Below are 22,167 nucleotides of genomic sequence, written 5' to 3' on the forward strand. Positions count from 1 at the left end.
AAGTTACTTGTTTTCGATGCAGGGAGAAAGGTCATTTCAAAAGAGAATGCAAGAACAGGGAAGCTAGTGGAGCTCAGAATCCATTCGGAAAAGACGATTACTACCGGAAAGCTATATACCAGCAAGTTGGTCAACAGCAAGAACCGCAAGTGGCTCATGGTAGAAAAGCGATTGAGGATTCAAAGAGAGCATGTTTGGTGGATTTTAACTGGAACAATTACATATCACCAGAAAACAAAGTCTGTTTAGTCAATCAAGATGATGAAAGGCTACCTGAAGGCTTCAGTTGGGATATGTTTATGGATGAAAATGGAGATTTTAAAGCTTTCATTGCAAAAATAGTGAAAGAACCTGATATGTTCACTGAATGGATGAAATCTATTGGTGAAACTGTAAAGAATGTAGAAGAAAAGTCTGTCTCATCTGATGAAAGCTCACAGAGTGCAGATGAAAGCTTACAAAGCTCAGATGATAGTTCAGAAAAAGAAGTTGTCTTTGATCAAACACCTTCTGATTCTAGTTCATCGGATGATAATTCTGAAAAATCAATAGAATTTGATCAGTCACCAACTGATGACAGCAGTGATGATGAGGAAGAAAAACATATTAACATTGCAAAATCTCATTTGTCTCCTGAAAGTTTTCATTTCTATTTTGCAGATCGCTTGGAGAAACTGAAGGAGAAACGAGATGCAAAAGAACAACAAGAAATGAAGACTGAAAGTGTTGTTCAAAATGAGAATGTTGAAAGTGTTGCTGAGGAGATTATTGAGACTGAGCAAGTGTGTAAAGCAGAAAAGGTGACCGAAGCTGAGAAAGTGATCGAAGTTGAAAAGATCATAGAAGTTGAAAAGATTATAGAAGTCATTAAACCTTACATAAAGTGTTTAGAACCATGCAAGGAATGTGCAGTAAAAGATGAGATGATAGCTGAGTATGAAAAAAAGAAGGAGCAGTTGTTGTTCAATCTTAACTTTGTGAAAGAATCTTATGATGTTTTGAACAGAATAGTAACTGGTCTTCAAAAGACAAATTCTGAAAAAGAACAAGCATTAACGATGATGAATGCTGTAATGATGACAAAACAGAAAGCTATCGATTTCTACATCGAGGAGAGTGCAAAGTAGAAGCAAGAGTTGGAAACTGAAAAGATTGAGAATGAGAGAATTAGACGTTTATTGCAGAGTTATTCTAGCTCTGATTATCTCATTGATCGAATTTATCCGACTGTTGCAGGTATGGAAGCTTTCCAAGATGACAAGACAAAGAAGAAAGATAGTGGTAAGAAACCGACTGTTAGTTATTACAAGTGTTCGCCTCCAATCTGGGAAGGGTATTCTCCTAGAAAACCAAACGAGGAGCAACTTGAAAAAGCAGTCAATATAAAGCTAAAAACCGACACAACTGATGATTTACCAGAAAACATTGATGTCACTTTCCCATCGTCTGACACTGATCATGAGTCTGAGTTAATAAAAAGGTGGTCGATCAGGTGTTAGATACTGATGAGGAGTCTGAGTCAAAGTCAGAGTCTGGAGGTTCATGTTCGTTGGTCAACAGTCCAAAATCGTCGGTTAAACGGTCTTATAGTAAAGAATTTTTGTTATCAAAAGCGAATTTGGATGATGAAACATTTGCAGTTGCATACACTTTAAATGATTCTGACAAATTATACACTGACAAAGAGTTTCCAATAAGAAGTGTTCGTTTTGATATGATCAAAAAGGTTTTCAAAATGACAAAAATTAATATTTCTGAAATAAAAGATTTAAATCTTACTGGAAAACCTAAAAAATACACTTCAAGAGTTCAACAACGTTTAAACAAGAAAAAGGGTTACAATTCTGGTTCTGGTTTTCAAAAGAAACCAAACCATAATTGTAGCTACAAAAAGAAAGGCTTAGGTTTTATTCCACCAGAAAATTTTAAAAATGAGAAAAATTCTAAAACAAAAACAGAATTCGTTTCAGGTGGGAGTGCTGAGGAAGAACAGAAGAAACCGTTCTGGAGACAATCAAACCAGGAGTTTCTTGCTGAGAAGAAGAGGAATGGAACTGGAGTGTTTCATCCAAAGGAAACTCGAACCTGTTTCAAGTGCAATGAAGCTGGTCACATTACATGGAACTGTCCGAAAAATGCCAAGACAAAACAGGGAGTTTCTGAGGAACTAAAAGAGAAAGTTGTTGATGTTGAACCACTAATCGAAAAATTCAAAATTTTTGAAAATTCAACTTATGAGGTTGGTGAATGTTCTAAAAAGAATTTTTACAAAAGAAAAGCAAATAACAACCAAGTGTGGGTTGTCAAGAAGATTGATGAGAATGTCGGCGATGAAACTGGTTCCACAAAGCCAGAAGAGCCACATGTTGAGAAAAAGAAAGGAAAATCTGTGTATTCAGTGAATGATGATGAATTTCCATCACTGAAGTTTGAACAAGTTAAACAGAAAGTTGGTAAAGTTGAGATCTCAGATCAGTTTTATTCTGAGAAAACCGAGTTTGATGTCGAGAAAACATTCAATGGGAATGTTAAGAAAATTTTTGGAAAATGCTTGATGGGAAAGTTAAAGGGGTTAAAGATTTTTACGCAACAAAGAAAGCAACTTTTAACCCAACTGAACAAGAGCTTAAAGAGCTAAAAACACCCAAGGTTGGTCAGACTTGGGTGGAAATTCTTTTCCCTTGAACATCTGACTACGCCGGAGATCCCAAGTTTGTAATCGTGGATCAGGAATCGGCATCATTCTAGTTTTTGGATAGATTGTTTGAAAGATTTTGAATGAGTTTAAATTTTACAGGTTGAAGGACTACGCCGGAGCTTCCAGGTTGGTAAGTGAGAAGCAGGAATCAGCATCTTTGATTGGTAAAATGACATGTGTAGATGTTTGTTTTCTACACATGGTACAGGTGTTTGTGTTGTTACAAGTGGTATAAGTGATTCGTCAAGGTCATTAATTTGAACTTGATATTAATCATACAAGTGGTTGAATGAACAAGATGATGAACCAATCCCTACAAGTGGTAAAAACAAACTTATTTTCCCGAAAAATCATTTTGATTAAAACAAACTTAAGTGTTTTGAAATCTTAATGAGAAAATAGTTTGTTGAAAGGGGGAGTTCTGATTGTTTATGCCAAGTGAATGGCGATCTGAGGCGATTCGATGTTGGTTGTCAAATTTTCTGTACAGTTTGTTTTTAATTTTCTTTAATGTGTTTGCAGTTTAGGGGGAGTAGAAAATTTCAGAAAATCCAAAAACATTAGAAAATTTGAAAAAGACAAAAACATTATAAAATGTAAAAAGTGTTTTGTTGTATAAAAGAGGAAATGATAGTACACCAGTGGACTGTCACAACATGCTAAAGAATTGGAATGTAAAAATGTGATAAACAATCTCACTGTGGATATGCCAGTAGGTTTTTGCACATTTAGTAGATTGTGACGAGATATAAACCTAAAAATTCAAACTTGCTTATTTGTGGGTAACAACTTCTTGGATATATGGGTAACCCCCGAAATCTTGTTTGAAAGGTCCCTCTTTCTGAGATACTAGGTCTTTATGCTTAGTGATATCTGGGGTATTATCCCGGGACTTCTGCTGAATGGAAATTCTGACCTAGTCCCCGTATAATACTTTCCGCAAATGCTTGAAAAGCGCAGCCCTCAGCAAATTGATGAAACAATAAAATTGATAGTCATTGCTATTGAAACAAAAGATCCTCTAAAGGGGACACACCAAAAAGTCGAAGCCGTCATCTCTCTGCGTATACGGAAGTATCGACCTGAGCTCTCACGGCCCTCGCACCTAACCCCTTACAGATATCATCTAGGTATACTCACCTGTAAGACTGAATATTGGGATCTGGATACGGGAGTATATTCAAGTAGTGGGACACGCGAATAAGTTTAAGTTCTTAAGACATTAATATCGTATCTCGGATCAGTTGAAATTTGTGTGAAAATTTAAGTGGACAAATATACTGACAATCTAGGTGAATTGTTTAGAACTTAAATAGAAATAAAGCTTAACGGTGCTGGTGACATATCTCAAAAACTGATATGATCCTCTTGCACGAACTCACAAAAATACGTGTCTGTAAATATTACTTTATTGCACTTTCTTTTATTATAAAATCGAAAAAGATTTTCGGTGTGTTTTAGCATAAATTTTTGAAAAGTCAAAAAGATTTTCGACAACTGATGTTGGAGAGCTGATTTTCAAAATTCCGAGTGCTAAACATGATGACCATGTGGTGAAGGGGAGTCTGTGCTTGAAATCAGAATGTTTTCAAAATCTAATCTTACAATTGGTTCATCAAAAATCTGTTGATTTGATATAAGAGGGAGTCAGTGTTAGTGCATGCCTCAATATTTGAAATGTTTAAATATGTGAAATTTACTGTGAGGTAGAGATTATGCAGGTAAATTTTGAGCTGGGTTTAAAGATCCTAAGCTGGAAAAGAGCCAGATGACGATCTTGGAATCAAAGCTGTATAATAGTAAGCCAGGTTGATCGATTCTGAGAAGCTTATGTGTTAGAGAGCCAGGTTATGATACCTGAGGACTCTGATTGAAGAAAGCCAGGCTAACGATCGTGTACTTGTGAAAGCCAGACAACGATCCTGAAGCAGATGATGTTGAAGAACTAAAGGAATGCCAGCACATTGTTAAGGGGAGTCTGTTGATGCTGAGAGAAAGTGAAGCCCAGAGACTGATGAAGACTAAAAAGATGCGAAGACATGTCACAGTCAGACTCGACTCGTACGACTTGTCAACATTTGAGGGGGAGTCTGTTGGTGCATGCATCTGTCGAGTTCGTCTTGTATCGAGTCTTAGACTAGATTCTATATATCAGGGCTTGTAGAATGAGAAAATGTCAAGTTTTATGTATTGTAAATGTTGATTTCGTTCGAAGGAGTGATTCCGCCCGAAACGGTTTCGAGCGGAATCACATGAGTCTAATTCCGCTCCTAGTGATGCTGTGTCATTCCGAGCGAAATCAGGCCCCTACATATAGGTGGCCTGGAGCGAAATCAGATAGCAGTTCTTCTTTTCCATACCAAAGTGCTGCCGGTGTGAAGACTGATTGTATTTGTGATCATATCAATATAATCAGTAGTTATAATGAAGATTTAGCCGTTTCTAAGTCTATTTCTTGTTTTCCGCACCTGAAATAGATCAGAACCTCTCTGAACGACTCATTCGGGTCAGTCGCACGATCCTAGAATTAGTAATGCTTTGACCTAGACTATAACCTTTCTAGGACCCTAACACAAGTTATCTTGTGTTTAGATCTTAAAACAATATCGTGACCTATCCTTAGGTGATTACCAAAAACAAGTATACAAATTTCAAATCCATTTTGAAAATCAATCATCTATTCTTAGATGATTTTATCTAAGGCATTAAGCCTTCAAAGTTTTCGAAATCTCGTCAAAGTTTGGGTCTTATTAATGTGAACACGTGCAATCTGGAAGGGTGGGTGCCTGTACCCGGAGTTTTCTATCTAAGGTGTTCGTACAAATCCGCATTATCGGACCGATCACTCTTACCTGGGAACTCTTGGGGTGAATATCCACTTATAGGCTAAAGCATGTCTTCACGATACATTATAAAGATCCATTTACTTTGATTAGTCACTGTGTGTCGTTTGTTCGTTTTAAGTAATGAACGAATGACCACCTTCCTTATGTTTCCTCGATATTATCAACTTCTCTTTTGATTATCCAATGTCAATATCACACATTTTCTCATGTTTCCTTCTCTTTTAGAATGCCTCCTAGACGTTATGCAACTCAAGATGCTAATATGGCAGCCATGATTGCTCAGCAAATTGCTGTTGTGCTCCCGGACCTAATAATCCAGATAAACCAAGCAAACAACACCAACAATAACAATGAACCCGTTCCGTGCAATTACAAACAATTAAATTCGGCTAAACCACTCAAATTTTCTGGGACTGAAGGAGCTATAGGCTCCTATAGTGGTTCAAGAGTCGCGAAAGCATGTTTCGTCATGTTCAATGCCCGAATGAGCGAAAGGTTGAGTTCACATCAAGTGTATTCCAGAAAAGGGCAGTTACATGGTGGAATGGTGTGATGAGAGATAGGGGTGCCGACGTGGCAATGGCTCAAACCTGGGAAGAGCTTCGAGCTCTAATGATGAAGGAATTTTGTCCTCGTCATGAACAATGGGCACTGGAAAATGAATTCCACGATCTTAAGCAAGATAGTGGGGAGCATCATGTCTACAGGACGGATACAAAGAATTGAGCTTGTTGTGTCCCACCATGGTCATCCCGTTGGATAAAGCGATTGAGAGGTACATAGATGGTCTCCCTGACCCCGTTCAAGACATTGTTACTAGTAGCAACCCTACCACTATCCGTCAGGCAATCGAATGGGCTGCTACCCTGACTGAGTCTTAGGTCAGGAAGGGTAAACTGTTTCGCAAGGGCCAAGACCACCCAAGAGAAAGATAAGAAGAACAAAGCTGAACCTTCCAAGAAGTCGAGGAAGAGCAAGGCTTCCTAGAACTTTGCGGTTGTTGCTCAACCAAATCAGAACACACAAAACCAGCCAGCACAACCTCCTTCCAGGAAACCATATGCTAGTACTGCACCGTTGTGCAACCAGTGCAATGGTAATCATCAAGCTCACATAGTATGTCGTCAGTGTACATCGTGTGGGAAACTTGGCCACACGGCCAATATTTGTTGATCTACACCGAACCAACCTGCACAGAACACTGTTCAACCTCAAGGAAACCCTGTTAGACTCAATTCCCACCTGGTTCATGCTACAACTGTGGCGAAATGGGTCACTTCAGGAACAACTGCCCGAAATAAGTGAACGTAAATGCAAATGCAAATCCAGCTCATGGACGCGCATTCAACATTAACACCAACGAGGCTCGTGCTGGTAGTGAAGTCGTTAACGGTACGTTCCTTGTTAACCATCACCCTACTTCTGTTCTTTTCGATTCGGGTGCCGATAGAAGCTTTGTATCACTAGCCTTTGAACCTTGATAGGAAAGCCCTTAACAGTGGAGATAGCTAGTGGAGAACCCTTAACAGTGGAGATAGCTAGTGGAGAACCCCTTGTGCTCGATTCTGTCATTCGTGATTGCCAATTAAACCTTGATAACCATCTTTTTCCCATTGACCTCATGCCTATGCAACTTGCAAGTTTCGACATCATCATAGGATTGGATTGGTTAACCAAACACCATGATGAGGTGATTTGTTTCGACAAGATTGTTTGTATACCTCTTTCGTCTGGTGAAGTCTTAGAGGTACGTGGAGAGAAACACTCGAGTAGCTTGAAACTCATGACATATACTTAAGCCCAAAAATACATACGAAAGAATTATGTGGCCTTTTTGGCACATGTCATAGAGGATAAAGGGAAGGGCAAGAGTATTAAAGATATCCCTTTTGTTCGAGATTATCCTGAAGTGTTTCCTAAAGAACTGCCCGGTTTACCTCCAGCACGTCAAGTTGAGTTTCATACTAATCTTATACCTGAAGCCAACCCGATTGTTAAGTCACCTTACCGTCTTGCACCATCTGAGATGCAAGAGTTGTTGAAGCAACTTCAAGAGTTATCTGACAAAGGATTCATCCGTCCAAGCTTTTCACATTGGGGCGCTCCAGTCCTATTTGTGAAGAAAAAGGATGGGTCCTTCCGAATGTGTATCGATTGTTGTGAGCTCAACAAACTCACAATCAAGAATCGATATCCCCTACCACGTATTGACGATCTCTTTGATAACTATAAGGTGCTACATGTTTTTCAAAGGTCGATCTGCGATCTGGGTATCATCAGCTTCGTATACTCGAAGAAGATATTTCCAAGACTGCTTTTCGCACGAGATACAGTCACTACGAGTTCACCGTCATGCCTTTTGGTTTGACAAATGTTCCAGCCGTCTTCATGGACTTAATGAATAGGGTTTGTAAACCTTATTTAGACAAGTTCATCATTGTTTTCATCGACAACATCCTGATTTATTCAAAGTCTCGAGCCAATCACGAACAACATCTTCGTCTGACAATGGAACTCCTAAAGAAGGAACAACTCTTTGCCAAGTTCTCCAAGTGTGAATTTTGGCTTAAGGAAGTTCAGTTTTGGGGCCATATTGTTAACGAGCAAGGTATACATGTGGATCCTTCCAAAATCATTGCGATTAAGGATAGGAACACACCCACTACTCCTACAGAAGTTCGCTCATTCTTTGGTCTAGCTGGATACTATCGACGATTCATCACGATCTTCTCAAAGATCAGGGTTCCTCTCTCTTCTTTGACTCAAAGATCACGATTCAAAGAATGAGTTTAGTTTTGGGGCCATATTGACGAACTACACAACTGTGATGCTCTTGTTTTATCGCTGAGATTTTGAATGAGTTTAAACGCTGAAACAAAAACTCTGTGATGCTCTTGTTTTATCTTTACCCGAGGGAAACGATGATTTCGTTGTCTATTATGACGCATCGAATCTAGGCCTTGGTTGTGTTCTCATGCAAAAAGATAAAGTAATAGCCTATGCGTCAAGACAATTGAAAATCCATGAGAAGAACTACACAACTCATGATCTTGAGTTAGGTGCTGTAGTTTTTGCTCTCAAGATTTGGAGACACTACCTCTATGGTACAAAGTGTGTGGTTTTCACTGACCAGAAGAGTCTCTAACACATATTCAATCAAAAGGAGCTAACCAAGTGTGGGTTGTCAAGAAGATTGATGAGAAAGTCGGCGATGAAACTGGTTCCACAAAGCCAGAAGAGCCACAGGTTGAGAAAAAGAAAGGAAAATCTGTGTATTCAGTGAATGATGATGAATTTCCATCACCGAAGTTTGAACAAGTTAAACAGAAAGTTGGTAAAGTTGAGATCTCAGATCAGTTTTATTCTGAGAAAACCGAGTTTGATGTCGAGAAAACATTCAATGGGAATGTTAAGAAAATTTTTGGAAAATGCTTGATGGGAAAGTTAAAGGAGTTAAAGATTTTTACGCAACAAAGAAAGCAACTTTTAACCCAACTGAACAAGAGCTTAAAGAGCTAAAAACACCCAAGGTTGGTCAGACTTGGGTGGAAATTCTTTTCCCTTGAACATCTGACTATGCCGGAGATCCCAAGTTTGTAATCGTGGATCAGGAATCGGCATCATTCTAGTTTTTGGATAGATTGTTTGAAAGATTTTGAATGAGTTTAAACGCTGAAACAAAAACTCTGTGATGCTCTTGTTTTATCTTTACCCGAGGGCAATGATGATTTCGTTGTCTATTATGACGCATCAAATCTAGGCCTTGCTTGTGTTCTCATGCAAAAAGATAAAGTCATAGCCTATGCGTCAAGACAATTGAAAATCCATGAGAAGAACTACACAACTCATGATCTTGAGTTAGGTGCTGTAGTTTTTGCTCTCAAGATTTGGAGACATTACCTCTATGGTACAAAGTGTGTGGTTTTCACTGACCACAAGAGTCTCTAACACATATTCAATCAAAAGGAGCTAACCATGAGACAACGATGCTGGATCGAACTCTTGAACGACTATGACTGCGAAATTCGCTACCATCCTGGTAAAGCGAATGTCGTAGCCGATGGACTAAGTCGAAAGGAACGTGTCAAGCTTCATTGTGTTCGAGTTCACTCTGACATCCAGACACGTATCCTTCAAGCACAATGCACATGGGTAACCCAAGGCTTTTTGAAAAATGAGCTACCTCTTAATCTTGAACTTCAACTCGAAACGAAAGACAATGGGTTACTCTATTACATGAACCGATTGTGGATTCCAAGTCAAGACAATCTTCGCACTTTATTGATGGACGAGGGTCATAAGTCTCGTTATTCAATCCATCCTGGTGCAGACAAAATGTACAAGGATCTTTGTACCCAGTATTGGTGGCCAGCTATGAAAAAGGACATTGCCTTGTATGTAATCAAATGCCTAACTTTTCTTAAAGTCAAGGCTGAACATCAACGCTCATTTGGTTTACTTGAACAACCAGAAATACCGGTATGGAAGTGGGAGAACATTGCGATGGAGGAGGTCATGATGCCATTTGGTTAGTCATCGATCGTCAAACAAAGTCAGCACACTTTTTGCCGATTCGTGAGGATATATCTGCTGATAAACTCACCAAGATCTACGTAGATGAGATTGTATCTCATCATTGTGTTCCTTTGAACATCATATCTGACCGTGATGCTCGATTCTCATCTCACTTTTGGAAGACCATGCAATCTGCTATGGGAACCAAACTCAATCTGAGCACTGCTTATCACCCCCAAACGGATGGAGAATCTGAGAGAATGATACAAACACTGGAGGATATGCTTAGAGCCTATGTGATAGACTTTGGTGGTAATTGGGATTCGCATCTACCGTTGATCAAATTCTCTTACAACAATAGTTATCACGCTAGCATCAACATGACGCCTTTCAAAGCTCTATACATTCGAAGATGTCGTTCACCTGTCTGTTGGAATGAGGTCGGTGAAGCTCAGCTCACTGGACCTAAACTCATTCTAGAGACCACAGACAAAGTCAAGAAAATTCGTGATATTCGTGATAACCTTCTGACAGCTAGAAGCCATCAAAAGAGTTATGCGGACAAGCGACGTCCTACTCAAGGTATCCCCTTGGAAAGGTGTGGTTAGATTTGGAAAGAAAGGAAAACTTGCATCATGATATGTTGGACCATTCAAGATCGTTGAGAGGATTGGAAAGGTGGCCTACCGACTTGAGCTACCTCCTGAACTTGGGAATATTCACCCAACATTCCACGTGTCCAATCTGAAAAAGTGTTTAGCCGATACAAATCCTACATTCCCCTCAACGAAATTCACGTTGATGACACTATGCACTTTGTCGAGAAACCTATGGAGATATTGGACCGTGAAGTCAAGAAACTCAAGCACAAACGAATACAGATAGTTAAAGTTCGCTGGGAATCCAAACGTGGCCCAGAGTTTACTTGGGAATGAGAGGATCAAATGAAGGAGAAATATCCACATCTGTTTTCACAAGTTTCCTCTAATTAAATTTCGGGATGAAATTTCCTTAAGTAGGGGAGACTGAGACATTTGTGTCTTTCAATCATTGTACAGTTCTGAACAACTTGGTATTTAATGAAAAATTTTGCTTTATTTACGGGATTGTATAATTACATATGACAATTTCACGTTTTAGTCCTTGTACAACTTCATTCACTCAAACCTTTTCTGGAAGTGAAATTGCAAACCGTTACGCAAACATAATCAGTTTAACGCGACGTACTCTCTGGAACAAGGAAATAAGCTAAAAGTACCCTAAATACCCTTTACGTAACTTAGAAATAATTTTTGAGGGGTTCAGTATGGTAAAAACATGCTTATTGGAGCGCAGGGACTATTTGCGACAAACTGCGAAAGTCTGTTGATTGGTTTGTATTCAAATATATAGACCATGTACACACATCCAAAAATTTTTGTAATCATTAAAATATTGTATTTTATTGATAAGAATGCGAAAATATCATTCATTGCGCAATTTCGGTCGTTTTCGTGTTCGTTAAAGCGTTCGTCGTAATTAAGCAAAAAACGCAACCGTTCAACCGAACGAACCGACATCCACGACATTTTTTGGGTACAATTCAAGTTTCTTATGCTTTAACGCCTTTATGTAACCTAAAAAGTGGGTTAAAAGGGGTTAAAAGCGTCAAAACACAACAAATCATGTGTAGTGGCCTTTTCTGCAAATTTTCGAAACACCAGATGGGGCTTGGCAGGGCGCGACCCCCCTGTCTAGTCAGAATGTTTGCTGCAACATTGCAGCTGGCAACCATTTCCATTTTCTCATACTTGGGGACCAAGTATGTGTGATCACCAAGCATTAACCAGATCTTGACACTTGTTTTGATCCTCCATGACCCTTGTCATCTATTGGGACACATGTCTTGATCTTGTGGCATCCAAACAAGTATAAATAGCAACCTCTTTGCACCTCATTCCTTTCTCATTTCCTACATTTCTTCTCCCATCTTCTTGGAGCTTGCTTCCATCCTTTGGAGGCCTCCTCTCTGAGTTCTTGAGTGTTCCGTAACACAAGTAAGTTCTCATCCTTAGTCTATTTCAACTATTTTAGCTTATTTTGAGCTAAAAGTCAAACAGTTGACTTTCTGTTTGACTTTCAATTCTGACCATAATTGTTTAAATCAAAGTTCAATTGAACTTTGCAACATGATTGTAATCACGAAGGTTATAATCCCTTACGTTTGCACCTTCTGATTTCCACGTTTACTAGTCGAAGTGACGAGTCAAAGTTTCGGTCAAAGATGCACATTATGTGCATTTTACGATGGAACTGTTTTTAGGTATCAAAACACTAAGTTTTGATACCAAATCAGTTTTGCAACTTAGTTAGACATGTTTTGACATGTCTAACTTGTCACTTCAAGTTTAGTGCTTATTTAGGGTCGTAAGTCGAGCGGTTTGACCACCGCTTTGACTTTCGCATCTAACCCATTTGGTCGATCTTAGGGAATAACTACTGAGGTTATACCTTATGGTCACGTCATTTGGATAGTTATATGATAAGTCGTTTCTATATGCCTAAAAATGACCAAAATGCCCGTTTTGCGCATAAATTCATTTTAAGCATATGTAACCAACTTTTTGACATATAAACTGATATTGCAACTTTATTAAGCATGTTTTGGCATTTAAGACTTATCATGGGACTTGTTTGACTATCCGATCACACTTTTACGCAAATGACAGGTTAAAGTACCGTAAACTACCTTAACGAGTCATAATGGGTCAAAAACACTTAGGATGACTTCCAAATTAGAATGTTGAGTTTGTTAAACCATATCATATGAGTTCCAACACTCATTTGGTTTATAGGACTTCATTCTGTCCGATTCCCCGATTTAAGTCTCGACACACTAACATAGTATCCGTCACATTAGGACGTACTTGAGCTTTGTTTCCTCTGTTGATCAAGGACACTTTACAATCCCAAGTGAGTACATAGTTCCCCTATTTTATGCTTTCAATTGTTTTGGGGTGACTCATATGTGCCAAACTACTTTTCAAGTTTTCAAAAAAAAAGTCTATGGTTTATATAAAACACGACGATTTCAATAATGTGAACGACTTGTTGGTGCGTTATCCATAACACGAATGACATTCATTAGCTTTGGCAGAGCCGACCAATAGTATGTTATGGTACCATAGGACTGACAATCCCGTTACTAGACTATTCACTGGATTTGGTGGGTAGTTTGGGGAACGACAGAAATTGTTATTTTAACAAACCATGTGGTGGTTTGTTAGTCAACTTAAGGAGACCCTTTTGGTGGTCTAGACGAGTCACACAGGTTTGAATGTATTCATTAAAGAACGACCAAAAGTTTTCACAACTAAAACACGGACGATTGACGAATGGTATATAACATAGACAATTGACGAATGGTTTATAACACGGACGATTGACGAATGGTTTATAACACGGACGATTAACGATTGGTTTTACAAAACAAATGATTCATAACACGGACGATTTGGACAACTGGTTTATGGTAAGTGATTTAGATAACGAGACGGGTGTAATATCATAAAAGCACGGTGGATACGCCGTTGGTACTTCTTATATATAAGTGCTTTTATCGTATTACATGCCGTAGCGTTATCTAGATCACTTGAACAAATGTTTTCAAACGATATGACGCAAGGATTTTCACTTAAAAATATAAACCATACCAAGTTTCCTTTTAAATCGATTTACTACTCGGTTTTACAAAAGAAACGTTTTAGTCAAGATTCATGGCAAAAAGATATTCATAAACATTAACCAACATGTTTTAGTTGGCTAATTATATTGTATTACCAAACACTTTTGACACAAGGTTTTCACTTATCGATTCTAGTAGTCGGACGAGGTATTACAATATGTATACAAGCCATGAATTTGACACACCCACAAAACCTATGTATTCGCCAGCTTTTTATGCTGACTCTCTTTTCACATATGTTTCAGGAGGCGTTGTTTAATGATTATGATGCATGCTTAACATAGGATGGACGCGGCCTTTAGTGACTTAAAATTTGAAAGACAATATGTTTGAACTTGTTTCTTTTTACTCTAAGACAATGTAAAACACTTATTAATTCAATAAAACGTAACTTTAAATGCCATGTGTTGTGAAACATTTATCCTGTGACGTGACTTCCTAACGTTTCCGTCGTAGTTTGTTGTTTTACGCGGTCGGTGTGTTACAACACATGCCACCGTCACTTTATTGGAAGATTAATTATGTACAAAAGATAAATTATGCACAAAAGTTCTTAAGATGTCTAACAGAAGTTTGTAACTATTTAAAAGTATGTTGTAATCTGTACCTTGCATTTTTTATGCAAGTCAATTGTAGGGGTCACCGTATGTGGATACTATGGACTGATGTTAAGTGAATCATCTTTCCAACACACTATTTTTATGTCGTGAAAAATGCTAAAAGAATTCCTAAAAACAATATTTTTTTCTACAAATAAATACATAAAATTAATAAATTCTCAAAAAAAATTCTTTGCAATCTTATAACAAAGATAACAAAATCCCAAGGTAAACAATAAAAAGACATGTCTACAATCTTGGTAGGGCACCACTGGGATTATAATTATAAAGCGCCACAAGATATGATAACTATCTGGCAAACGTCATAATATACAGATGTTGGAAACATATAAAACTAAGGATCTCCTATAGAGGATGAGTGATAGTGTTCACCTTAAAAATACAAGCTTGTGGCTTTATGTCATTAGGATCTCCGTCTTTATCAGCCACATCACACGTGATCATTGTTTGGCACTTTTGCAGCTGACTTTAAAGGTATTCCACAATTAACCTTAACCTGAATATGCTTAACAAGCTTATTTGCAGCTGTAGGTAGATAAAGGTCATCACCATCCGACCGAATACGCTTAACTAGTACTAGGATGTGATAGGTGTTTATTTCCATGATTACCAAAGTTGAGGGCCTCTCTTTAGGATTGCTGTCAGATCTTGGCCATATTGAATCTGTTAATACCTTTGACTTGAGAGACAATGATGCGTAAATTTATTTGATGTTGGCTGTAATAACAAATCATCGTAAACATTGCAAAACATATGCTGCTAGTAAAATGTAAGGTAAAATTACGTATCATGTAGTCATTGCGGCTCTTTACATGTGAATGGGTCAACATGTCATGTATGTAAAGTGACAGAAATAAAATAAAAACTATAAAGCTAAAACAAATACACATCAGCTGCTTATGGTGATTCGGTGCACAACACAACTATAAAGCTAAAACAAATACACATTAGTAGTCATGTACAGCTGTCATCAGACCTTTAACTATACCAAACTCATCATGAACCACCTGTACAAGAGTATGAAGTTAACGTTTAGGATCAAACAGACAGAAGCTCATTTCATAAGTAACAAATGTACAAATGATATTTACTAAACCAAGATCACTTATATACCTTTGGCTAGTAACTTTTACAATCTTCCCATTAATTTCCAAGGTGTATTCGTCAACAATCTTGATGGTTCCTTTAAATGGGCCATGCGTAGAATCATACTTTAGCATGTAAGCCTGGAGAATACATTAATTTCATGGTTATCTTACAACATATTTATAACCTTCATATCTAATAATATGTCCAATAAAGTATACTATATGTTCAATACTAGACATTTAAGAGGACACAATTAGTGCACCATTAAACAATACTTCAACTTAAAAAGGCCAAAAGATTGCTCAAAAAGCCTCATTAAACAATAAGGTAAAAGATCAAATACAAATAAAGTTAACGTACAAATTGAAGGAAAAGACAAAAAAAACACGGTGGCATTTTTGTAATTATCAGTAACTATCAAAATTACTCTACAAATAATCCTGTACAGTAATTTTGATCTTTTGTAGAGTAATTTTGTTCTTGTAGGGTAATTATCAAAATTACTCTAAAAGTGTATCAGAATTACTCTGCATCAAAATTATTTTACAAGTAAATCAAAATTACCTTGGAAGTTTATCGAACAACATACAATTCAAAATTACTCTACAAATGATCCTATAGAGTAATTTTGATCTTGTAGAGTAATTTTGTAAAATGATCCTGTAGAGTAAGTTTGTTAGCATTTAGTTATGGGGTTTAGCTTTATGGTTAGTTTTTAGCTTTTAGTTTAGGGGGGGGGGGAGTTTGGTTTTTTTAGGTTTTTAGGGGTTAGGGGGTAAGATTTTTTTTAGTTTTAGGTTATTGGACACTTGTCACTCTATAAATCCTTCTTACACTTCTTACAATTAGAAGACTTTGTAGAATAACTTGACCCACTACATGATTAGGATCAAATACAAAGGATCCTAATTGTAAGAAGTGTAAGAAGGATTTATAGAGTGACAAGTGTCCAATAACTTAAAAAAACCCACTACACAAAAAAAAAAAAAAAAACCCACCAAAAAAAAAAAAAAAAAAAAAAAAAAACATTAAACATCTAGAAGGCTTGTCACAAACATCTACGTAGGGGTTGGGGGTAAGATTTTTTTTTTAGGTTTTTAGGGGGTGGGGGGTTAGGTTTTTTTTAGGTTTGGGGGGGGGGGGGGGTAGGTTTTTTTTAGGTTTTTGGTATGACACCCGGCTATGTAGGCTGTATCGTACAAGCGTAACACGTCTCATGAATGAATAAAAGGTTGTATTTGATTGATATTAATGTTTATGTGTGATGTTTGCTGTGTTAATAAATCCAAACTTTGATAAAAAATATGTTGGCAATAATAAGATAAACGTTTATCGCGTAACGAACAAAATGCGAAACAAACGTCGGTGGCCACTCGATTAATGTTAAAATCCTAAAAATAATTCGTTATGATTAGAATGGTAATTTTAATCATGTTCGGAAGGAAAAATAAATTAAAACACTAAGAAACTCTATTTTTCGAGTTTAAGCGCGTACCGCGCGATACTGCGCGTATCTGACAAAATACTGTCAACGCAGCCAGTCAAGGCAGATAATTATTTCAATAATATTTTGGCGAGTTTATTTTTATAGAGTGATGAAAATAATTTAAAACGCCATAAAATGAGATTAAAACGCTAGATAAAATACCCGGTATCCAGTAAAATACCAGTGTATAGCATATGTATATATAATATTTGTATGTAAATATGATGGTGTGTGTGAGAGACAACTAGGTGGTAGCTAGGGAGATGCATTCTCTCTCCTCTCTCCTCAACATGTTGACTAGGGGAAGTGTGCATGATGATTAAGCCTTCTAAAACCTTCCAATATCTTTCAAAATCCAAGAAAACAATCTCAAACAATCTTCACTCTCTCCACCACAAAGCTTCGGCCGAACACCCCTAGTGATGTATTGTAAAATACATCTTTTATTCGTGTATAGTTTGTATAGTTTTCCGTTGCATTTAGTTTAGTTTTTGTTAAGAATTTGCATATTGTTGATCCAATTGCATTTTGTAGCTCTTGGTGCTTAAAACTGCTGGAAATTGAGTAAAATGAGTCAAGATATCGAAAAGTCAAGTCCTGGAACGCGTTGGAAAGCTCGGGAGCTGAAACGGAGTCGAAATTCTAGAAATTTAGACACTGGCGGCCCGCGACATAGAAGAAGGAGTCTCTCGCGCCAGGCGAGAGAGTTAAGGATTTAAACATGGTGAGAAGGCGCTGGCGGGCCGCGACCTATAACTCCTCCTATGTCGCGCCACGCTAGAGAGGGATACTCTCAAAATGTTTCGAGCTGGGTTATGAGTTTTGTGTTGGAAAACAATATAATCATCATTAACTTCAACAAAACCCTCACTTACGAATTAACATCACATTGAGCGATCTTGGAGCTGCAAGAGGAGCGTTTTTGAGCATTCGGAGCTGCTGGTTGAAGGTCGGAAGTTCGGAGAATCATTTGGGTCGTCTCTGTAACATCCGGGTGTTTTTGTTCACGTTTCTTTCACTTTGATTATGTTTCGCTTGTTTAAAAATACTTTGTTAATGTTTGTTTCAAAGACTATGATTGGCTAAATTGTTTAACTACCTAGACAAGATGATTGGTTGCTCAAGCTTGGATTTTTATTATGGATTTATGATTTTTATATATTTATTTATGTATTGTAGGCGATTTGATTATTAACTAGATGTATATGCATGCTTGATTGTGTTTGAATATCGTTTCTTGCTTTACATAGTTCTTGGTGACGGTCTTTATCACACAATAGGATTATGTTAGGTTCTAGATTTTGGTGACTGTCGATATCAGATAATAAATCGTGAATCTTTAGGGTTAAATTGGCCAATAAACCTTAAAAGCAATATTCGGTAATCTTATAAAATCAAGTGTTCTACTAACCCTCAATAGCTGAAAGGTGCGAGGTTATTGTTGGGTCTAAGCGATTAAACCGTAAGGTGGGTCCTTCTTAGGAAGTCAACCTATTAGCTGCTGTCTAACAAATCTAGTTAAGAACCCAAATTTATCCTTGACTTGAGTCCCGAAATGGAGAGAGTCTAGTAGGGTACTTTCATAAATCATTAGAGGTCCGGACAAGGAGTCTAATTTACCGGTAGTCACAACCGCCTTTAGGGTGCCCTAATGTATCCTTGAGAAGGGTTAGGGAGCTTAGTTGGTAACTCGAGTGGTTTAGCATCTTACGATCCCGGTCCATAATAATCAACTTCCAAATAAAATCCATAACTAAAAGCAACCAGGATTCGAGTCTAGGTAGTATTTCCATCATCTGAGTAGAAAACCCAAAGTAATTTGTTTTAGTTAACTTAATTAATTAGTGAGAAAAATGCCCGGATAGTCCCTGTGGTTTCACCTTTTTTCATCTATAGTCCCTATCTTTCTAAAACTACTTGAATAGTCCCCAAGTTTTCACGTTTTGTTCTCGGATAGTCCCTGGGTCTAACTTCAGTTTGTTTTCTCTGTTAAAATGATGTGAAATGACAAAAATACCCTTTCCTTAAAAGGCCAAACCACAGGGACTATCCGGGCATCTTCTTCATTTATATTTATATGTTTGCTGGAAAACAGTACGAAATCGGAGGATTGGTTTCTCAACGCGTTGAACGGAACGACGTCTGGATTTTCCGATACGTCGTCGGTGAATTGTTTGTTAGGTTTAGATGAAGACTTTTCGGTGCCGGAGAAGAAAGATGTGCTGCATAAAGGTGTGATAGGTAAGAATCCGAAAGGTAATACTTCTGCTCAGGATATTCATTCGGTACCGGATTTGGAACGAACTTCTTCGTTTGGATCGGCTTCTTCGTCTCCGTCGCTGGCTAGTTTACCGCCGATTAGAGTGCATGTTGATGATAGTCAGAAGGTTGGAGGAATTGAGGAGCAATTTGCTCAGATGAGTGTGCAGCAACAGCACCAGAAGGTTCAGGAGGTTGGGGATTATGTTGCTGTTCCTGCTCCGGTGGTTGTTGTTAGCGGTGTGCCTGCTAGTAATGCGCGGGCGGCGGCCGAGTATTTGAACCAGCAGCAGAAGCAATCTGCTGGTTTTGATTTGGCTTCCACGGATTCGGTTTCGAGGTATGTTTTATATTGTAATTCGATTGGTTAGGATGCATGTTTAGTGTTTGTAGAAATGCCTAAGTGAATATGATGTGTGATTTTGAATTTTGATGTGAATTAAGTGTTTGACTATGTGTGGATTGCAGTGATGGTAGACAAAAACCGGTTATGATTTATCAGGACCAATTGTTAAATATCCAATCTTCGAACAACAATCGTGCTTCTGATCTGAGTAATAATGTTTCTGATCAGAACGTTAGAATTCAGATGCAACAACAACAGATTCCAGATTCTGCTTACGTAATGTCGATGTCGAATCCCCAAGGTGAGAAACCAGTCCCTGCCGTCGCGACCAGGTGGCCGGAGACTACCCGTTTCGATCTCCTCTCTCTCTCTCCCTCGGTTCTATCTCTCTCTCTCTCTCTCGGTCGAATCTCACTCTCTCTCTTGGTTATGCAGGTTATGTGTGTATATTGTGAGATAAAACTAATGGGGGCTAGGGTTTTGAAGAAGATGAAGAAGATGCCCGGATAGTCCCTGTGGTTTGGCCTTTTAAGGAAAGGGTATTTTTGTCATTTCACATCATTTTAACAGAGAAAACAAACTGAAGTTAGACCCAAGGACTATCCGAGAACAAAACGTGAAAACTTGGGGACTATTCAAGTAGTTTTAGAAAGATAGGGACTATAGGTGAAAAAAGGTGAAACCACAGGGACTATCCGGGCATTTTTCTCTTAATTAGTTTAATTTAATTGCTTTCTTAGGATTTTTAGAACCCCCTCCTTAAAACATAAAAATAGTTAAGTGTCATGTCAGTTCAGTCTAAATAGAGTCATTAGCGTAATTAATTAGAGTCTCGTGGATTCGATATCCGAACTTACTTAGCTTTACTAGAGTCGATCGGTTCACTTGTCGGTTTGTAGTTTAGTCGAGTTTACAGAGTCTAGAGTATTACTTTGAGTCTAGATTTAAGTAAATTTTAGTTGTTTTTATTAAACTACTTTTAGCACATCAAGTTTTTGGGGCCGTTGCCGGGGATTCTTGGCAATTGCGTTGATTACTTTGTTTGGACTTCATCTGATATTATTACATGCTATTTATGTGTTTTCGTATTGTAGGAGTCTAAATAGTCCTAGAGTCTTTTGTTTTTATTTGAGAGTCTTTTGTTAGAGTCGTGTTACTTGTTTATTGTCTGTTTTGCAGAGAATACCCCATACACGTTCTCAGGGACCACTGAAGCTGCCCATTGACTTGTCTGCCTTCTCGCCTTCTAGTTTAAAGGTTAGTAAATCTTCCACTTCATCTTCCGCCCCTTTGACTTCACCCCGAAGTCGTCACCCCACTATTCCCCACTACCTTCCCGTTCCCGTACACCTAGTCCTACATCCGTAGTTCAAATGGCCAATAGAACTGTTTACGAACAAGCCACCACCGGCTTCACCGGTGCTAATTCACCCATCACCCTTCCTAACATCACTAATGATAGGTCCTGGCAGATCCCATCCTACATCATGACGGCCATCACTAACTCATGCCAATTCCATGGCCGTGATGATGAGGATGCTCCCGCCCACATTAACCGAATCACCCGCATTTGTAGCACCTTCTCTATTGAAGGTGTTAATCTAGATGCCAGGTACCTTCAGGTATTCCCAATTACTCTTGCTGGCCGCGCAACCGTCTGGTTCGACTCGCAGCCAGTGGGAACTTTCACCACCTGAACAGGTTTACGAGATGCTTTCTTGGCTAAATATTTCCTACCTGCCAAAGCATCTCGTCTACGTGATCAGATCCATTCGTTCCGGATGGAGCCTAATGAGCCGTATCACCTGGCCTGGGAGAGATTCCAAACTCTGCTTTCTCGTTGTTCTCAGCATGGTTTGTCGGATTGGGCACTTGTTGAAAAGTTCTACAATGGTCTCACCCCCAAGATCAAAGCCCAGTTCGATACTTCTGCTGGAGGGCAACTTATGGGTAAAAAAACTGTCACACCCTGACTTTTGCGGAAGCGTATGATGTGTGACTGGTTTAATATCATTGCATTCAATCGTAATAAACAACTACAAGATTAAAAGATGTTCATCCATTCATAAAATTTGATTATTACAAACACTGGTTATTTAAGTTTTAAAACACAACCTTTGACTAGGTTACAAACCAAGAAAAGTGGATGACATTTAAACTTGAAGTCTACTTCTAGAAACAACACCCGCGCCCAAGATCCATCTTGTTACCTGAAATACATGTAATTTTGGAAAACGTCAAGAAAAGTTGAGCGAGTTCATGCGTTTTGTGTGAGTACTGTAATCTTGTAAATTTTTGAGAGACTCCTTTGTAAACAGGTATGAAAAGCGTGTATGAACATAATTGTTTTACAAGGACTTTAAGGCATGTGAGGACATAGGGAGCACTCGTAATGAGTGGATTTATACTCTTGTCGATTTCCCTCGACTATGTCGATTTCCCTCGACTATGTCGATTTACCTCGACTATGTCGATTACCCTCGACTGGGACTCCGAAGCACTGCTTGGTACTAGTTGTGACCATGAGTGGGGTTCGGCCGTACCCGTTAGATCTAACCCTCGTCCCTAAGTAAGTATTCATGGC

General features: G+C 38.3%; 1 protein-coding gene across 1 annotated transcript; it reads left to right on the forward strand.

The window, feature by feature from the left end:
* The first annotated feature begins 299 nt into the window (after nt 1–299).
* On the forward strand, nt 300–20,809 carry LOC110919317. The gene is made up of 4 exons (XM_035985444.1): nt 300–562; nt 19,074–19,577; nt 19,706–19,884; nt 20,763–20,809. The coding sequence occupies exons 1-4, from the start codon at nt 300–302 to the stop codon at nt 20,807–20,809; spliced, it is 993 nt and encodes a 330-aa protein (XP_035841337.1).
* Nucleotides 20,810–22,167: the final 1,358 nt, after the last annotated feature.

The sequence above is a fragment of the Helianthus annuus genome, chromosome 16, assembly GCF_002127325.2.
Source record: "Helianthus annuus cultivar XRQ/B chromosome 16, HanXRQr2.0-SUNRISE, whole genome shotgun sequence".
NCBI classification, from domain to species: domain Eukaryota; kingdom Viridiplantae; phylum Streptophyta; class Magnoliopsida; order Asterales; family Asteraceae; genus Helianthus; species Helianthus annuus.

Bases quoted from the DNA above. Each gene is read 5' to 3' on its own strand.
- LOC110919317 (XM_035985444.1), top strand. From the start codon at position 300: ATGGATGAAAATGGAGATTTTAAAGCTTTCATTGCAAAAATAGTGAAA. The intron at 19,578-19,705 runs GTATGTTTTATA...TGTGGATTGCAG, and splicing joins TCCACGGATTCGGTTTCGAG to TGATGGTAGACAAAAACCGG. The intron at 19,885-20,762 runs GTGAGAAACCAG...TCTGTTTTGCAG, and splicing joins GTCGATGTCGAATCCCCAAG to AGAATACCCCATACACGTTC.